The sequence below is a fragment of the Zingiber officinale genome, chromosome 2B (assembly GCF_018446385.1).
Source record: "Zingiber officinale cultivar Zhangliang chromosome 2B, Zo_v1.1, whole genome shotgun sequence".
Classification (NCBI taxonomy): Eukaryota; Viridiplantae; Streptophyta; class Magnoliopsida; order Zingiberales; family Zingiberaceae; genus Zingiber; species Zingiber officinale.
This window is the reverse complement of record NC_055989.1, coordinates 20,546,735-20,567,125: the sequence shown is the minus strand read 5'-3', so window position 1 is coordinate 20,567,125 and position 20,391 is coordinate 20,546,735. Positions and strand designations below refer to the sequence as shown.

Genomic DNA, 20,391 nt, shown 5'->3' with positions numbered 1-20,391 from the left:
AATTAAATTTCATTTTGTTTGCTTTCCTTAGTTTCTTTTTTATTCCAAAGTACTTTCAACTTAAATCATGTAGAGTTAAGTTTGGAAGAAGCTCTCATTTAGCACTGAATCAATAAGGAATCAAATTCAGGGTATAATTAAAATCTTGGCACTTTGTTATTTCGGTTTCCTACTGAATCAAATTTCAGAATTCATTGCCTAATTCTGTTTCTTATTGTTCCTTTATATTACACTGTCAAGAAACTCACTTCACTTCTTCTATCAAAAATCCATAGCCTATTGAAATGTTTCACTGAAATTTAAGATCTGTAATGTCCTATCAGGTTCTGAAAATTACACAACTTCCAGCAGCTAAGATCTAGCTGCTTAAAACTCAATATACAGCAACCTTCGATTATTACCAGTGCATTGAAACTATGCAGTTCAAAATCTGAAATCCAAGTAATGGCTTAAATGATACATGGACTGAGTTTAAATAGCAATATCAATTCAGGAATTAAAGATTTAAACTCAACAACTTCTTGCATGTGAATTGGAAGATAAACCAGAGTAGCTCACTGTCCATAAACAACTTCATCACTAACAAACCAAAAATTCAATTCTTTCAATATAATGCAGTATCTCTAACTCAGCAATCTGATTGTAATTATTGTTATCAGAGATTGCAATAATATTTAGTTGCATCTTCTGAATTCCAACTCTAGCATTTAAATCAATTTAACATATGCAGCATTCACTAACAGCTAGTTTCCTTTACAACAATTTTTTACTTTGTTCTTGCCTAAGAATGGAAAGTATGTGAAATTATCTCAACTGTCCATAAACACTTGGAAATCAGCACTTCAGATTCTCGTTTGGCACTAAGAGAATAGGAAGCTGAATTTTTATTGCTGCTATTCTGAAGTCACAATACAATTTGTACCTAACATATTCTTTCATATCCTTATCTCTTTCATAACTCTGCATTTCCAATTCCAGCGGCTCCCCTTATTTCATTGTCTAACACATGCTAGCTTCCCAGAAGGAAACATAACAAATAACATTGAATCGATAGGAGCTTCAATTGAAGGAGTTGCTAATCAAAAACAACAGTAAACTTTTGCACATAAACTTATTAGAATTACATATCAAGGAATTTCATATTTAACATCTTGATAGGATAGAAAATGTTGTCACACTTCTTCAGGTTATGAATATAGTCAGAATTAGAAACCAAGTTTACATCTGTAGCAAAATTCGTCTATAATTTCAGGTTCATAACTGCTCCACAACAATTGAGGATGATGTGGCTACAATAATTGCAGAACTACAGCAGATCCTCAGCCTCTTGGAAGTCCATTTTTATAAATTTGAATCTGAGATTGACTTCTGTAATCTGCTGTTTCAGATTCCAATTACAGAAATTGTGAGTTAACTTAACAGCATTTCAAAATCCATTTTCAAACTTCACCTATGCATTTTTGTTTTAAACTCAGCTCCATACTTTTGTTCACTTACAGCAGCTTGATCACAGAATTCAAACCTTGTTTCTGGTCAGCAAACGAGTTGAAAGATTGGCACAAACTGGCACATCTCCTATATATTTTCTTACTACTACAACATGCATCTTTTGGAGATTGGTAATAAGAATTCCATCTTAGTAATTCTAAATTCCTAGAAATGCAATTCAATTCCTGCATTTCTAACTGCATCCTATTTTGGTACAGATTTTCAACATTGACTCCTTTCTACATATCAAAATTCAACATCAAGTTCTTGCAAAGCAATCTCAATCAAACTGAAATAAGAAAGTTTAATGAAAATATTGCCTCCAAAACTGTTCAGCATCCTTTAATCTCAAGCAATGCATCCATGGACTTGAATTCACAACTTCAGAATTTCCAAACAATTTGAAGTAAGAAACCTTATAAATCTCAAGCATGTACAATTCTCCCCCACAATTAAATCTTTATCCATCTTAACAATCTAACTCATCAAGGATTCAACCACAACTCTCAATAAAGGAATGAAGGCAAAGTAAAGTGATCAAGAGTTAGAATGCTCGATGAAAATATTTAAAGAAAATTGTGGGGAAAGAAATTAGAATTTATGATGGAACAAGAGTGACAAATATCCTTTATTTCCACGCATACATATGCTATTGTGATTTTGAAAAGAAGCAAAGCAAGTTCTAGAGTTCAATTGTTATGAATGCATGTCACACAAAGAGAGTAATAGAGTATAGGCTTAAATTGATCCTCTCTAGGTAATTTTCATGCAATCAAGTTCAACTAATCAAAATAGAATCCACCACCACACTAACCAATATCATGAAAGTAAAACATCCAATCATGTCAAATGACCTAAAATTGATGATCAAATTTAAGAAACTTTTATCATCTTAAAAATATTACTAGAACAATTCCATGAAGAGTTTTATTCAAAATGGCATGCTATGTAAACTAAACAAAATGCAAAATGTAGAAGTAAAATGCAAATGTAAATTATGAAACTAAGGGAAGATCGCACACAAAGAATTTATTAACAAAGCACGAATTAAATTGCAAAAGGAAACGAAATTGGAACCAACTCCCCTTTAATTCCCGATGGTTGAAGAAAATTTAGAAGAAGAATCTACGCCGGTAGTGGAGTACTCGTGGTTACACTCAAATTCTTTTTATTCTTCATTTTTTTCATTGAAAATTCTTTCTGGAGGTCGGAGACGGTTCAGATTTAGTACCCATTTCAAACATCTATTGTGTCCTGCAAAAGCAAAGATAGGCAACACCTTCTGAACACTTTCATGAAAAGAGAAATGGGTATCACATTCTACAAATTCAATTAATTGTACCTCTATGAAATTTTCTGATAAATCAAAAGAAATACTCACCTTGTCATGTTGAAAGGTACCTAAAGTGGTGATTGTTACCTTCTTTTCATCAAGTAATGGCTCAGGCTCTGATTCAGGTGAATGTACAACTTCATGTAATGATTCTTGGGTTCTATTCTTGATGATTCTTGAAGTAATGCTTCCAGTAAGCAATCTCCTACACTTAAATCATCTTCTGTATCTGTATCTGTATAATTCACAATATCTAAAGCAACAACATTAGTAGAATTAGAAATTTGAAGAACTACATCATCATCATAAATAAAACTAAAGAAATCTTGTGAAGTAATGGAAGTAGGGTCAGGCCTGACAGAATCTCTACTTTCCATCTCTCCACTGGAGTTTTGTGTTTGTAACTGATTGATGGATGATGCAATTTGATCTAACTGATTCTGTATATTCTGTATCCTTGAGAATTGTTGCTCTTGATGCTCTCTCATTTGTTGTATAATCTCATTGAATTTCCATGTTGGCTCTTCAATTTGAGGTTTATTCTATTGAAAAGAATATGACATAAAAGGTGTTAAAACCTCTTGAAACTCGTATGAATTCTGGTAAGTTGGATATGGCTCAATAAATTGTCCTTGTGCACTTCCATACCTGAAATGTGAATGATCCACCCAATTAGCATTATAAGCATTTGAAAATGATTCATACCTATTTTGTTGATTCATGATTGGGTAAAATTGATACTCAGGCTGAAAATACTGATTCTCCATTTCACCTCCAAAATTCTAAAAATATGGATCCATGCTAAAGAAATCTCCTGTTCTTACATTACAACACTAACACTCAAAATTAGAAGACTCAAGAACATAAAGTTTCAAAAACATGAATATATGAACATTAAAGAAATTAACAATTCAAAAATAAGCCAACATGAAAACACAAAAGATAAACAATCAAATCAAGGAAGATGCTAACAAAGAAATCCAATCAATGCACAGTCCAAAATAAATACACTACTAGTTATACTCCCCGACAACGATGCCAAAATTTGATAGTCGTCGTTTTGCATGTCACTAGGCGTTCCAAATTAATAAAAATAGGGAACCCAAATAAACTAAGATAAGTGCTATAGTAAGGAGTCTCAAGTCGTATTTTTCCAAGGATAACTAGTAAATGTGTGCTAATCTAAAATTGATTCAAATTGAATTCTTATATCAATAAGCTCAACTAAGCACTTCCATTTGACTTACATTACAAATTGTTTTCATCTAATTAAATCAAGAATTGAATCAAAGAAGGATCATTCTCATCTAAACATGATTAAACTCCACCTCATCAAGTTAACAACAATTGAGCATAATTGATTCAAATTCTAATGCATCATTGAAACAAATGATTCAATTTTCTATCTCTACAATTCACAATTACAGTATCCATTAAACTCAATTCAATTTCAAAACTGAAATTAACATTTTATTCACCATCACAATCAAATTCAACACTCAACTCAATCTCCAAGTCTTCAATTCTCAATCACATTCAACAATGTTTAATAGAGGTAAACACTAAAAATCTCAAATGATTCATTCAACAATCAAACATGAACACAATCACACAAATCTAATGAATCGAACAAGGGGGGTTTTATAAATCTATAAATTGAAACTAAACACTAATTTGTAGAGAACAAAATAGGAAATTCAAACTAAGAATTAAACTGCAATCTAACTTTCAGATCATCAGATCTGAGCAAATGTATGAGAAATGAAAAGAAAACACTAACTAATAATATTCCACAACCCAAATCCCGAACCAAACATCTCCTCTCTGCTGTGAAACAGAGTTGCATCTGGGAACGCCCATCAAGCAACCACTTGCGAAGAACCAAGCTACCAGCTAGTGCAAGCCCATGGTCACAGCTTCTGGGAACGCCCTTCGAGCTCACAGACTGGATGGCTCTCTCATCACATGAAGAACAGGTGCTGAATTCTAGAAATTGCGTCACTCAATCGATTGATCATATCACATCGAGTGCAGCAGATGAAGTGGAAGTTGGAAATGAATCGGAAGCTTCTGGGAACGCCCTTCGAGCTCACGATCAGCTGATGGACATCACAAATCAGGGAACGCCCTCGATCTGGATTGTAGATCAGAAATTCAACTTGCAGACTGGGGAATGCCCTTTACCGCTCTCTGACTTCGGACAACGAACGACGACAGCTCAGTGATCACCGGCGATGAAGAAGACTCGCTCATAGATCTGGCTTGTGGAAGGGGAGCATCGGGGACGAAGGATGAACAGTGGGATGTCGCGAGAAACGCCGAGCTCAATGAATGCACTGTAGCTTCTCAGGTTTTAAACCTCTCCCAATCTGATCGGACGGTCCAAATTACTTCGATCTCATCTAACGACTGGATGACTTCAAATTTGGAACCAAAGCTTCGGATCTTCATCAACGGCTAAGATCTGCAATTCATTAGGTTGGATGGGTCGGATCTTCAATTGATGGCTTGATTGGCTCCAATCTTGGATGAACGGTCCATAATGCTTTTAAAGCTTGATCGCCTTGTTTAGCCCTAGATTTGATTGCAATTCTGATCTGATCTGATTTGATTGGATTATGATCCTTTTGATACTTACAAAGAATATATCAACTATTAGCACCAAATATCATATTATAAGCTAATTTACAATTAAGTCCAAAATAAATGTAATGCATGAAATATGATGTAAACATAGGTTTTATCTATGAACAAGATCATTAAAAACATGCATTATGAATCAAAATAATGTAACAAAATCATGGTTATCACTGATGAACCCATAAACCCTAAATTCAGGATTTAAGGGAATTTAAGGAGGTTTGTTGTTGATTAATTGATTGATAGAGTTTATTAGTCAACTGATGTATCAGTCAAGTGAGGGATTCGAGTGATGGCACTGTTGCAGCAAATAGATTGTTTGAAACTCTGCTAAACAACTGGTCAGTCGATTGATGAAGAGTAATAGTCAATTGTTGTCATTATTGCAGTGAACAAAAGATTTCTGGGTTAAGTAGGAAACTTGACTGATATAACAATAGTCAATTGATGAACAATAATAATTAACTATGGTAGTCAAAGCTGAGTTAGAAAGAGTCGATTTTACAGGTGAAACAGTCGAATTCAGTGAAGTAATCAACTGATGATGATGAGCAGTTGATTGTTAGGCGAAAATCAACTTTGACTTGAATGCTATAAAAGAAGGGTTTTGAGAAGGATTTCACGTTGATTATTAGGATTTTAGAGAAGAGTTTACAACATTTTCGACAGGGGTGTAATCGAACTAAGCTGAGCCGAACAGTAAAAGGCTCTAGCTTGAGCTTAATTCGTTTTGCATAAGCTTGAGCTTGGCTCAAGTTTAATTCGAACTTTAATTCTTAAGTTCGAGCTCGGTTTGTAATGAAATTAAATAGTTCACGAACGGCTCGAACTCAGTTTGAAAATGACTCATTTAAAAGTTAAACGAGCTAAGTTCGAACTCGACTCGTTAATACACACACAAGCCTCTTAACGAACACATTTGTGAGCCTCTTAATGAGCACGCTCGCGAGGCTCTTAACGAATATATTTGCGAGCCTTTTAACGAACATGTTTACGAGTCTATAAATCAAATACTATTAAGTTCGAACTCGGCTCAATAATATTTTGGAGGTTGAAATCAAACTTGAACTTGGCTCATTAACTTAATCGAATGAACTTTTTTTCAAACCGAGACTCAAATAACTCTCGAGCGGTTTGCTCGTTTATACCCTAATTTTTCGGACCTTCAAGAGGCAAACCAAAGCGATCAACAGCAAACAAAGCTAAGTTCATTTATGTAAACTTGTTTGTTTGGATTTCTTTTGTACACTTATATTTGACTTATATTGTTTGTAAGAAAATGTGCAGTAAGAAGTTTCTTCGTCTCCAACAGAGCTTAGTGAAGTATCATTAGGATTAGGCCGTGGAATGGGAATCGAAGATTCTGAATCATGTAAATTGGTTTGTGTTTGTATTTATTTATGCTCTTGTGTTTTGATTTATAATTTTCTTTCCATTGTGTATTAACTAATTATAGACGAGCACAACGAACACTACTGTATAAAAAATATCAATATAATGTCTTAGCATTGCCAATAGTAGTTTCCCTACGCGAGCAGGCATTTCACCTCAACTAATTGTAACAATTAGTGAAGTGAACCATTTACCCATTCACTTCAGCCGGATTGTATAACAATTGAGTTGCATAAACACTCCTCTAACTAGATCCTGACCGAATAACATATCACAAATATGTTATACGAGTACCCTTGAAATAGACAATTGACTAGTACATAAAATATTATCATCATAAGATCTGGGAGTCAATTCTTGACTAATAGCCAAGTTCTGTCCTCCCCTATGCATTGATCTAGGATTTAGGGTTTATTATCATCGTGAGGTCGGGGGTCAATTCCTAACTAATAGCAAGACTCATGCCCTCTCCTATGTATTGATCATTGCTCGGATTAGTAATTATCCATAATTTATTTCTCTTCGTATAATATAGAAACATATTGTAAGGGACACCTAGGATAAACATTAACACCTATTTTTACTACCACAAATTTGTTATACTTTGACCATAATAACCAATGAAAACTGTAAACCTTAAACTTAAAATATTTTTTAAAAAATTGAAGATCTATGAGAAAATGGAAATCTATAAACGTGAAAGTATAAAAAAGATTGGGGAAACTAAAAGTAAAAAAAAAAAAAAAAATCTAGACAATTAATGAAAGAGAATTGTGGCTTTTATTTAAAAAAAAATATAGATTGAAAGGGAAAGATAATACTTAAAATCTAACATAAATTGTAAGATTACTAAACAGATTAGTTTTGACATAATATGATATCTAAATCTTTATACAATTTGTTGACCTACTTTGGAAAATAAATAAATAAATAAATAAATGATCAGAAAATTTGAATCAAAGAATATTACAGTACAAAGAAATGTAAGAAATAATCAAGAAATCATGAATGTTACAGTAAACGCCAAAATTCATTTGTATTGTACAAATGCAAATAAACTCACGACAAAGCGATTTTTATAATTTGCCAAATGTTATAAGTTAGGATGCCATCAATATTCTTAACCCAAGCAACTAAAACATAGAGTTCATCTGAAACCACTCACCGCAGGGACACCACAATTTACATTTAGTTCCTTGAGACCCATGCTAAAACTACAAGCAACATCATAAAAGGAGAAGAGAAAAGCAACAATGTAGCCGCATTGCCATTGGCCCCTGATGTAGATGGGGTCGATGCGGCAGCTAACTGGGAGGTGATCTTTTTAAAATCCAAACTCTCTTCCTCAACAATGGTATCAAGTGTTGTTGAACGAGCCAATCTCTTCCGAACGCTACTTACACGTTGCCATGGTGCAACTGCTGAGAATGGAACCTTCGGTGGTGGAGAGTTCGCGGCCACCCCAGCGAAGAAGGAAGCATATCGCAGTCCAGCCATTTTCTATGAACTTTCGATAACTTGACTCCTGTTGCAAAATATTGGAAGGGGGAGGATTTTTATAGGGATGAGGGATACCTTAAAGCACATCAAAGTGAAAAATATTACTAAAAATACCATTGTAATTTAAGCTCATTAAGAAAAATAAGTGGCTAAGCAAGCAGAGGGTTAATTTGGGAATGGGAGAGGCTTGTGTCTCAAATGAGCCCACTGAAGCCTCTTGTTCGCACTTGGGAAGACAGAGCAAAGCTCGTGTCAATACGGAGTCCCAAGGAAGGATCTATTATATTGGGAAGACAAAGGCAAGGGAGACTTTATTTTGGTAATGGAAAAAATAAATTAAAGGAACTATCTCATTTTATGGTGTGATACTTTTTCTCATACCATGATACCTTACAACAAAGAAGCAATATTTATTTATAATTTGTTGATAACTATGTTTGGAACTTGTGTTCATAACAACAATTTTATACAGAATTTATCCTCCATCTTTTTGGTCCAACTATTTAGAAGCATCTACTTAGCCACTATATTTCTAAGCCCTATCACTGATAATATCTATGCACACATCATATTTATCTCAACTATTTAAAAACAACTACACTAATCTTAAGCCATATTACTGGTAAATATAATACAGTTGTTAATTTTGTGAATTAACAAAGGAAATGTTTTCATGATGCCAAATTAATCTTAGCATGACATCAACATTAAATAATAGTAAAACATATACCATAATTCATGTGAAGCCAAATTATTAAATTTGAGACCATACACATGTTTGCTTGCTGTGCTTGACTTGGATGGCCTTAATTTGACGTGCATTGACAGGTTTGTTGCTTTCCTTCAGAATTGGAGACATCTTGCATTTCAGGACTTCCCTTACAAACACGGAATGCACCAAAAACGTCATCCAGACATGAACAAAAAGTAAAATTTTGTCACTTAGTCATCTAAAACTGTTGCTATGGAAAAAAACATAAAAAGAATTTATTGTTCTTGAACATGACAACCTCATAAATCAGCTAAATTCACGTGAAATGTGAGGCATATATAGTTTGCTGAAGTCTGGCATGCTACTTGATGTGACACTGCCTTCATTTGCAGGGTAGAAAGAGAAGAAAACAACAAAGAATAAATGGCTTATTGTAACAAGGTGCGTTAATGGCATGATGTTGGTTGATGGTGGAAAACAAGTTCACAGAGAAAACCTAGCAACATTGAACCAATCTCAACCACAGGGGTGGCAACGGTACAGAGTCACTTTTTAAACTCTCCATCCCTGTTCCGTATAGTAAGCAGAAAAGAATTGAGATTATAGGATGAACTCTTCTTCTACTTTTTCATCCTGCCTGCTTCTCAAAGCACACAAGATAGTCCAAACTAAACACATACATAGTAACTAAATTTCATGAAGTGCAGCTTAGGGAATAAAAAATTTACCCCCCTTAGCTGCTTTGATGAGACAGGTTGATGGGTTGATGTGTTCTTAATTTGGACGTTTCAAATTGCCAATGAAACCATAGACTGTACAGAACATTGCAACGACTCTTCACAGTGCTTTTGGATGGGTGAAGAAAAGTTATAAAAGTTGAACTAAGTAACTGAAGGCAACTTATGATGCATCTCATCTACCAAAAAAAGGGAAATAGTGGATAAATTTGATTCGGTAAAATGCCTTTTAAAAAAGGATAGGAAGACTTGAATATTCTTTGGAATTTTGACAGGCAATAAAAATCTACAAAGGAAAATGGCGCCTTCACACACCTGTCCACATAAAACCGTCAGGTTTATCATCAGCGATCGTCAATGAAGGTAGTCTTTTTCCCTGAAAATGATAATTCAATAAATATCAGAGACTTGTGATAGTTTTTAGTCCTAGACGAAGGTAAAAGAATTTAAAATTAAAAGGTTATATACTAGGTGTGATACTTCTCTGAATTGAGGGGGTGTTTGGTTTAGGGGAATAAGAGTGGGGAATGGGAATAACAATTATTGATTGTCATTGTTAATTTTGGATTACATGAATGGAAATACAAATAAGGGAATGAATCCTTATAATTAGGTAATGACTCATTCCCATGTCCCTCCCCCTTCAATGAGTCATTACTCTATTTTCAACCATCAAAATATTCCTTTATTCTAAAAATACCCTTGACCTAAAACTAAAATTTCCCCCCTTAATATCAAATATCAAAATATATATATTTTTTTATCACTTTCTCTCTCCTTATTCTCTCTCATCATATTTTCTCTGTCCTTATTTTATCACACACTTTCCCTCTCCTCAGTCTCTTCCATCACTCTCTTCCCTCTTTTTTTTCTCATCACACTTCTCTCTCATCATACTTTCTCTCTCCTCAATCTTTCCCATCATACTCTCTCTCCTCATTTTTTCTCATTACACTTTCTCTCTCTTCATCCTCTCCCGTCATACTTTCTGTCTCATTTTCTCTCATCATGCTCTCTCTCATTACACTCTCTTTCCTCATTTTCTCTCATCACACTTTCCCTCTCTTCATTCTTTCCATCACACTTTCTCTCTCATCATACTTTCTCTCACATCTATTTTTTTTCTCTTATTTTCCTTAAGGGTAAAAAAGGAAATTTTAATTTATTCCGATAGAAAATATTCAACTAACCAAACATTATTTTTAAGAGTGATATCCATGCTCATATCCATTCTCATTCCACAATACTATGATTCTCATTCCAATTCCAATTCCAATTCCAATTCCTATTCCTAATAAAGAACCAAACGCCCCCTAAGTACAATACCCCACTTCAATAAATCAAGTGTTTCTGATGATGGTTATTTTCATTTTTTCAAAACATGATCAATGAATCTGATGATCTTGAAATGGCACGTGTTGGTTATATACACAAGGAAAAAATAGATGGTCCAAGTATAAAAACTACTTGTACCTACTCTTTGCTTGTTGCTATTGGATCCTGACCCTTGGAAATGGAATTACCTAAGTCTACCACCTCTACCTTGTTCGTAGCAAGAGTTCAAATATTTCTGTAATACCAATCTTAGCAACATAAAGAACAAGCATGGTACCAGATAATCAAACCTATACAGCCAAGGGCAGAGCTAGGATATTAATCAGCGTAGGCAATAATATATATAATTAATAAAGTAAAAAAAATATATAAAATCTTGTAATCAAAATTTTCAAATTTAACATCTTCAATGTTTTGTTCTTCTAATTCTGGATCTTTTCTTTTAAAAAATCTATGCATTGTAGATATAGTGATTTTCTCTTAAAAATAAATTAAAAAAAAAACAACAATCCAAATTTAAACACTGAAAATTCTAAAACCATCTATTACCATAGATAAGACTCATGTTTATTGCTTAATTGTATAATAGTCTTCAAAAACAACTAACAACGTAGAATGATCAACAATATTGGTCACAACATAGTTGTGAAAAGCGCACGCCTAGTTACTCCTAGGCATCTGAGCAGTGAGTGCAATACTTGAATGAAATGCGCTTAATGTACAATTTTCCTCTTGTTAAAATTTTACCCCTCCCTCCAACCAACACTTATGCAGTGTTGTTCTTTGAAATCAAACACCACATTAGTGCTAATTTTAATGATGTATATATGACTGAGAAAGAAGATGAAGATTTTGATGATTTAGATATTTGAAATTTATTTTTTTCTTTAATTTGAAGTTTGATTTTGATTATGAGGATAACCTATTTCAATATTTAAATAGTAAATTTTATATTTACATTATTGTTTAATAGTTTATGAAATATTTAAATTTTATTAGTGAAATATTTTGACAGAAATTCACTATATATGTTTGAATTGTAAAAATTTATACTCAAAATGTCTTAGTTCAATAAGGCGTACGCCTCACTTTGCGCCTAGCGGCTCAGCCCCACAGCACCTATGCGCTTTTGGGCACCTCACATCTTAAATAACTATGGGGCAGAGCTTATGAATGTGCAAATTAGGAGGAAAACATTCAATCTTAATGGAAGGAAATAATATTTTGGGGGAAAAGTATGGAAGGTAGATATCGTTAAAGTCAAAACAAAGTCTTCATGTTGCCTATAATCAGCCAAACTAGATATTTGAAAATGTGAACTTTAAGATCTTGACTTGGATACAAACTCATCAAACCCAATACTAACTACGGATTGCAGTTCCAATGAAAACTATTATCCTGTTTCGAAAGAGATCCAACTTATTAAAGCTAAGTCAGTGCGTGAGCACGATTGCAGTCCATTTCATATAACAATCAAATGCTGATGATGCACAACTTAAGCAATCTATCATAGAAAAAATAAGAAATATGATAGACATAGCAGCATCTCTACAGGGGTTATTGAAAGCGTACAAAGTATGGATTATAGCAAAATAGTATTTAGGTAGCAGCAGTGAAGGAAGAATATTGACGCTTTAATGAATGGAAGGCCAAAAGGAGCTAAACGCGCCTGATGGTTTAAACAAAATTATGCAAGGTGGAAAAATCTGCTGCAGGAACCTTAAAGATGGGTTTTTTGAATGCTCGATACAGAGATTACACATCCCAGAAAGACAGAAACCAAATAGGAAAATAGCAGCATAGCAAAAGAATTCAATCAATGTAACAAGTAAATGTCACTCTGAATAATTTTGATCTTCACTTTTTTGCCAATAGAGGGGGAAGAATAGGAAACAACAGAACACAAATATGGAACATATTTGCTAAATTGATTTGGACTCAAAAAGTGCTTTTGTGGTCGCCTTGCAAGCGGCCACGTCGCTGCCTGGTGGGGCAGCAGCTGCGTCATTGCCTGGCAGTTGGCAGGACAGCGATCGCGATCACGTCTGTCTGGCTAGGCAGCAACGGCCGCTAGGAGGATACTTCACAAGGCAGCGCGAGCAGCCGCATCGCCATCATTTTTGTTGAATTGGAAAAAAAAGTTTAGAGCTACCTTTGAGCTTTCTTGCTTGCTAGTTGTTGTGGAGTGCGTTGAGCTTGCTTGTTGTGGAGTGTGAAGCACGGGTGGAGGTTACACGGCCAGTGTAGGCAACTGCCCCACATTAGGCTCAAACAAAAAAAAATTATTATATATTTTATACTCTAAAGTCTTTGTTTGTCTCCTTCCCCCTCTTCGCGGCAAGCAAGCCCTCCGCACTCCACAACAAGCAAGCCCAACGTACTCCGCAACAACTAGCAAGCAAGGAAGATCAAAAGTAGGGGTGTCAAAAATGAACCCGACCCAACCCTAAAAAAAATCATGTTCGGGTTGGAAATTTTCGGATTCGAGTCGGGTTCGGGTTAAAGGGTTTTTGAGTTGAAAATTTTCGGATCAGATACGGATCGGATTCGGGTTGACCCAAATTTAGGGCTTAGTGATTTTTTTAGAATTAAATCAAATTTTATTTTAAAAATTAAGATATTTTTATGTATATATATCAATGTTAGTATGATCATGATAAAGTATTGAGATAAAAGTGATGAACTATTGGGAAAATAGCTAAAAAAACATTTTGAATCAGACTATTCATGTTATTTGGGTCGGGTTCGAGTTATTCGGGTTCGGGTTAGGGGTTTCGGGTTGAATTCGGATTTGGGTCTAGTTTCGGGTTGAGATTTTTTTTAAAAAAATTTCAATCCGACCCGACCCACCCCAAATGATACCTTTACTCAAAGGGAACTCAACTTTTTTTTTCTGTTCAACAAAAAAGATGGTGACACGGCTGCTAACACTTTTTGTTGAACAAAAGAAGAAAAAAGTTTAGGGTTGCCTTTGAGTTTCCTTGCTTGCTAGTTGTTCCGAAGTGCGTTGGGGTTGCTTGCTGTGGAGTGCGGAGGGCTTGCTTGTTGCAGAGTGCTTGCTTGCCGCGGAGAGGGGGAAGGAGATGAGCGTTTAGACTTAGGGTAAAAACTATATAATTTTGTTTTTTTTTGTCGAGGCGGTGTGGGCAATAAACTCCACCTGTGTATATAACCTTGTATATTGATTATACAAAACAATTCTAAATGGATAATATATATTAATCAAAGGATGTTTATTGACATCATCATCATTAAATCGTATGTACTCCCAATGATTTGGAATTTGACCACATAGATCTTATCCCTCCAGTTAATACATGGTTGGGAAGAATTAAAGTTATTTAGAAAGAATGACTCACCCTATAACTAAATGTGGGGTGTGGAGGTACCCCGGAATGGTTCAGCAGTTTACCCAACCACCAATGGTTTGAATCCCAACTATGGCACATTGTAGAGCATTTTCCTCCAGTGGGATGAAAAACCTGGAACGATGGGAGGAGCCGCTTGCACTTCGGAATTTACCCTATAGGCGAACCAGGGGGGGGGGAAGACGTCTGCCTCCAAGATTTGTTGAGTTGAAGGCCCAAACACCTAGATTATTAGAAGAAAAAAAATGTGGAGTGTGGGACATTCAGCATGTAACTATGACTTTAACCATTCGTAGTAGCAATTCTAACACTCCACCTCAAGTTCGGGTATCAATATCATCTAAGTTCAATTCTCTACATAAATTGGAAAATATCTCACAAAAAAGAAGGAAATTGGTCCATAGGCAACCAATGTTTTTCCTATAGTTTGATCACTTGAGGTTGGTTCAATGTTTGTCAAGTTCACTAGATCACAAGTCAAGTTGACAATGATGGAGATGAAGACGTGATACTATTGTAATGGCTTAAAGATGCAAGGCTCTGTATTGATCTTCAAAGATTTAGAAGGCTAGACTATAAGTCATAAGCTTCAAGAAAGAGTGTTCAGAATACATGTCAATGATAATCTCAAAAAGGCATATAGTATTCTTTCTTAAATCCTCTCAAGTTAAGTATACCACAAAATTCTCAAGTTTCCAGAATATAGAGGAGTTAATAGTGAGAGATTCATAAAGGATGATATTACTTCAAGAAACAAGGATGTTTGAGAGGAGACCATATAAACTCTTATCATTTACTCGAGAAAGAGGTTATTAGAAGAGAGACGAAGACTCTTTTCAAAGTTGCAACCAACAGAGAACGCATCCCACACCATTCTACCATAACACTCAATGTGCAACACAAGTTGCACACAATAATTTCTTATATGCAACAACATATATAGAAACTGATTGCTACTTCAGTCGACAGCATTCCAAAGGAGGACACATCAAACTACTATCCATCTCCGTCTCTAATCAATTGGTAGACATGTTCACTAAGCCTCTCCCTGCTTGTGTATGCACATTCTAAGTTCCAAACTCAATTTGCTCAAACAAAATCTCTATCTAGAGGGGTATAAAGAGGACTAGGTCAAAAGAGAATGACTAGTTTTTATCATTTTCAACATATCTCTTCAAACGTGAGAAAGAAATTAGTGGTCACTGAGACAAAGAGGAGATAGGAAAAAATAAGTATTTAAGATCTCTTATTCCCCTTTGACCATTTTATTCTCCTTTTTTTTTTTTTTTTGCTAATACTAGAGTATTAGTGCTATCTCTTTATTTGTTCATCATTATTTCTCTCTCCTTGAATAAGCTCATTTTCTTAATCATTCCTTTTTGCACTGTTCAATCTCTCTTCTTTTTTTCTTCAAATATTGTCCTTTTTTACTCTTTTTTTTCCATTCTCATATGCTGTGGGCCTCAAATGGACACATGATATAATATCAAGTAAACAAAGGCAATTTAGCCTACATCCTTGACTCAGTATCTCAAGAGTGACTAGTCAGTGTGTCTACAACGATGGTAATGACCTCACCTACCTCTGCTGGGTTAGAAGGAGATTACAAATTGATTGTGCTAGGTTTATTGTGGATTTATTGAGGTTGGATGAGAGCTCTACAAGTTCTGCAAGCTCTTAGGCTAGAAGCTAGATAGGGACATCAATGTGGGAGTTGACAGGATGGAGCGAACTGAGAAACTCAGCTTAAATGTAGAGAAAATGATGATGTTAGACCACAGAAACATGATTTTGAAGCAAGGATATCACGTCTACTCACATTTTTTATTTCGTAGCTAAAAGTCAAAACTATCTTTTCTATTGTTTGATTATTGAGTTCCTAACAACTTCAAATATATATATTCACGAGCATGAAATTAATATGGCAATGTTGATAATAACATGCGAGCAAATTTCATGATATGGCAACATGCGGCAGAGGATTATTGTCCTTGCTACTGTACGTGAGCAGTTTCCTACGTAAGTGGCTAAATAATTTCAGTTGTATTATGCTGTCCTTGACATCTGAACAAATCCGGAAAAAAAAAATCAGTTAGTTAAACATAAACTCAGGGGAACATGGAACAAAGTGCATTCTTACTAGGATGCAGAAACTGAAGTAGAATTCAGGATACAGTGAAATGTCAACAGAACAGAGAATACCACCTCAATTCCAGCATTATCAACAGAAGAGAGTTCACACCAGGCAACAGCACAATATCAAAGGAAGAGAGAAACACCTTCACCGCATCAATACATAAGATAGAGCATCATCACTTATTTCTGGCAGTCCACCCAAATGACATTTTAAAGTAAAACATATTCAGAGTGAAGTAATCCTGTTTATCATCTTGCAGATTTTTGGGAATTCCTATAAACACCATATCTGGCGAGGATAATAATTTACCAATCATATGACTCTAGTTGATTCTTCTTTAGCTTAACAAATTTGCCACTTTGTGTCTAGTATTTCCTACCAGAATGCTGAGTAATTCAAGGTAATTGGAAACCGAAGACATTTTTCAAGGGGGAAAAAATGCCCTTCTACAGAAAAGATGAGACATTCTCACAATTGTGAATCATGTATGATTTGCATCTGGTACTTGCTACATGTTTAGCTGTCTTAAAGCATTGTCAAAAATAACCCAGCTATATCCTGGAGTCTTCCGCACACCATTGGACATCTGTGTCATCCTCATTCTTTCTTCAGACTTCTTGTTCACTGCCAAACCATACATATTTGACAGAACTGAATAAGCTGCTGAATTGTTTGGTTCTAATTCCAAAAGTCGCTGGGCTGCTAGCTCTGCAAATTCCAGATGAGAGTGAATACTACTGGCATTAAGCAATGCTCCCCAAATTGCAGAGTGAGGAGACAAAGGCAGTGAGTTGATCAAGTCAACTGCTTCTCTGAGTAACCCTGAGCGTCCTAATAGATCAACCATGCAAGTATAATGATCAAGTCCTGGTTCTACACAATATAAAGTTGTCATGGATTTGAAGTGCTTGTAACCTTCATCGACCAAACCTGCATGAGCACAAGCTGAAAGAATCCCCAAGAAGGTAACATGATTAGGTTTGCAGCCATATCTCTGCATGTCTTCTAACAATTCAAGTGCCTCTTTAACTAAACCGTGTTGAGAAAATGCTGTCACCATGGCATTTACTGTTACTAGGTTTGGTTCACCAATTGACAAGAAAATGTGATAGGCATCAGTCACACTCCCACATTTTGCATACATTGAGACCAAGGAACTTTGAACAGCCACGTCTGACTCTAGATTTGTTTTGATTGTGCATGCATGAATGTGCATTCCCACGTCAAGAATTACAAGGTTAGCTGAGGCACTAAGCACACTGCTCAATGCTTGAGCACTGGGCCTAAACCCTTCATCAACCATGCAATTGAACCATAGTATTGCATTTTCATGTTTCCCATTTGCCACAAATGCTGAGATGATAGCAGTCCAAGCAATTTCATCTTTTTCAGGCATCTCTTGAAATAGACGAACAGACTCAGAAATCCACCCTCTCTTGGAAAATCCCACTACCATTGAAGTCCACGAAATAATATCCTTTTCAGGCATTGCCTCAAACAATTCATTTGCTGCTTCCAATGCATCATCCTGGATGTATCCGGCAATCAATGAATTCCATGATACCAAATCTTTTATGCTCATACAATTGAATGACCTCCTGGCATCATCCATCCAACGAGCTCTTGCATACATGACAATAATTGAATTGCCCAGGAAGACATCATTTTGGAGTCCCAGAGCCAAGATGAGAGCATGACATTGAATCCCTTCTCTTATCCTGTCCAGTGCAGAGCAAGCATCAACCATGACAGATAGCGTCATGGAATTGAAGCTCACGCACTCTCTTCGCATCTGTAGAAATAGTCTAAAACCATCTTCCCACATTCCACTTCTTACGCACCCTTGAATCATAGCAGTCCAAGAAACTACATTCTTCTCAGGCATTGCGTCGAATAGCTCTCTGGCGTCGCAGACCCTCCCACATTTACAATACCCATCGACCATCGAGCTCCAAGAAAACACATCCCTCACCTCCATCGCCTCGAACACTTGAGTAGCCAAATCGAGCTTCCCTTCCCGCAAGTACCCGCATATCAAAGCGTGCGTAGCTACCGGGTCGCGCCACCTCCGCGGCATCGCCTGGTAGACTTCCTCGGCCTCCTTCATCATCCCGTTCTTGGCGAATCCGGAGATCATGGCGCCGTAGGAGACCGCGTTCCGGCCTGGCATCCGAGCGAACAACTCGGAAGCCTCGGCAAGTCTGGAGGAGCGCGCATAGGCAGTCATCATCGCGTTCCAGGAGGCGGTGTTTCTGCTGGGCATTTCGTCGAACACTCTCCGCGCGGCGGAGATCTGGCCGTTATCGGCGTAGGCGGTGAGGAGCGCCGTCCAGGAGACGACGTCGCGGAAGGGCATGCGGTCGAAAGTCGACTGGGCGGCGAGGGGATCGCCATGGCGCCCGCTGCGGGTGATTTGAGCATTACAGGAGAGCAGCAGACGGCGGGAGGAGGGTTCCAGAGGAATTCTAAAGTTGGAGAGCGGCGGCGATGGCCGGGCGAAGCTGAAGGACAAGCGGCGGCAGGTCTGCGCAGTGTTTCTTTCGGCGGAAGAGAGCATCAACCGAGGCAGCATAAGTCGCCCACTAAAACCTTCGATGATATAAATTTATTTAAAGAAGATGAAACTCTGCCTATTTTTTGCTGGGTGGAAAAATATATTTATTTTTTTTATTATTTTCTAAAATTGGTTGGAGCTGAATAGTGTTAATTTTCAAACATTTATTTTTAAATAAATTGAAACAAAAAAAATTGTTTATAAACCTAAATATTTGTTTTGCTTCATTAGTTTGGGTTTCTGGTTTTGATTAACTCACTAACTTAATCCTTGTGCCTATTGGCTCGTTAGGGTGGGACCTTACCCCTGCTAGACTACTAATTGCGACCTAGGCCCAGATCGACATGGCCCCATTGGGACCATACGGGCCTTGAACGGGCTGAATTGAATCACTCAGGCTCAATCCGGCGCGGCCCATTAGCTAGCCTTTGTTGTCGGTCTTTCATGTATCATTGCTGATTGCAGTCTCATTTTGATCTTCTATGGACGGTGCATATTGGAATGTTATGTATGAAATTTTTGGATCGAAATTCAACGAATTCAATTAATCATCCATAATTTACTTTCTTCATATTGAAAAACTATTTAAAAAAAAAGGCAATCATCTCACATGAATTAACTCCATCTAATAGCATGGAGCAGACATGAAAGCAGTCATGATTTTACCTCCCTTATAAATATCTTAGGATGGAAGAAGAGCGCATCATCTTTTTTACCACGTAACCTAGACAAAAACTTTCTTTCTAAATTTCAGTTGCTGTCTTATTTTTATATTCTAATATGCTAAAATTTTAAAAATATTTTAATTATATTTTTGAAAAATGAATGTCATTTCTCTCTCATTCTGTCGTTTTTTCTTTCATTTATTTATTTTTCTTTATATACATTTGAAAATGTCTTTAGGAATGGTTGAATGTTTGTCTTCGTCTACTTCTTTTAACTATAAGATATTTACAGTTGATACAAACTCGTCTTATTCATTTGGTTAAATCCACTAGCATCAGTTATTGTTTACACTCATCGTAGAGGTGAACAATGTAATCTCATAAAAAATTTTGATCGATGATTAAAATAAATTAAAAAATATTTATAAATGCTCATTCAAATAGCCAATGTTCGTCCTATTGAAGATAAATTTCTATAGTACATAATAATTGATATTTAACTTTTAGATATCTAAATAATCATTTAAATG

At 36.0% G+C, this 20,391-nt stretch overlaps 1 protein-coding gene across 5 annotated transcripts; it reads right to left on the bottom strand.

The window, feature by feature from the left end:
• Window positions 1-7,907: 7,907 nt before the first annotated feature.
• Window positions 7,908-19,254, bottom strand: LOC122045464 (pentatricopeptide repeat-containing protein At1g53600, mitochondrial-like). 5 transcript variants are annotated; one of them, XM_042605698.1, is made up of 5 exons: window positions 16,711-19,254; window positions 14,497-14,728; window positions 10,118-10,178; window positions 9,126-9,231; window positions 7,908-8,378 (listed from the first exon to the last, which is right to left on the bottom strand). In XM_042605698.1, exon 1 carries the CDS (start codon window positions 19,212-19,214, stop codon window positions 17,151-17,153), a length of 2,064 nt encoding a protein of 687 aa, XP_042461632.1. In that variant the 5' UTR covers window positions 19,215-19,254; the 3' UTR covers window positions 7,908-8,378; window positions 9,126-9,231; window positions 10,118-10,178; window positions 14,497-14,728; window positions 16,711-17,150. The 5 variants fall into 5 exon arrangements, with proteins under 5 accessions (XP_042461632.1, XP_042461629.1, XP_042461631.1 ...); XM_042605695.1 differs by having other exon boundaries at window positions 9,126-9,226; XM_042605697.1 differs by lacking the exon at window positions 14,497-14,728.
• Between the last annotated feature and the right edge of the window lie 1,137 nt (window positions 19,255-20,391).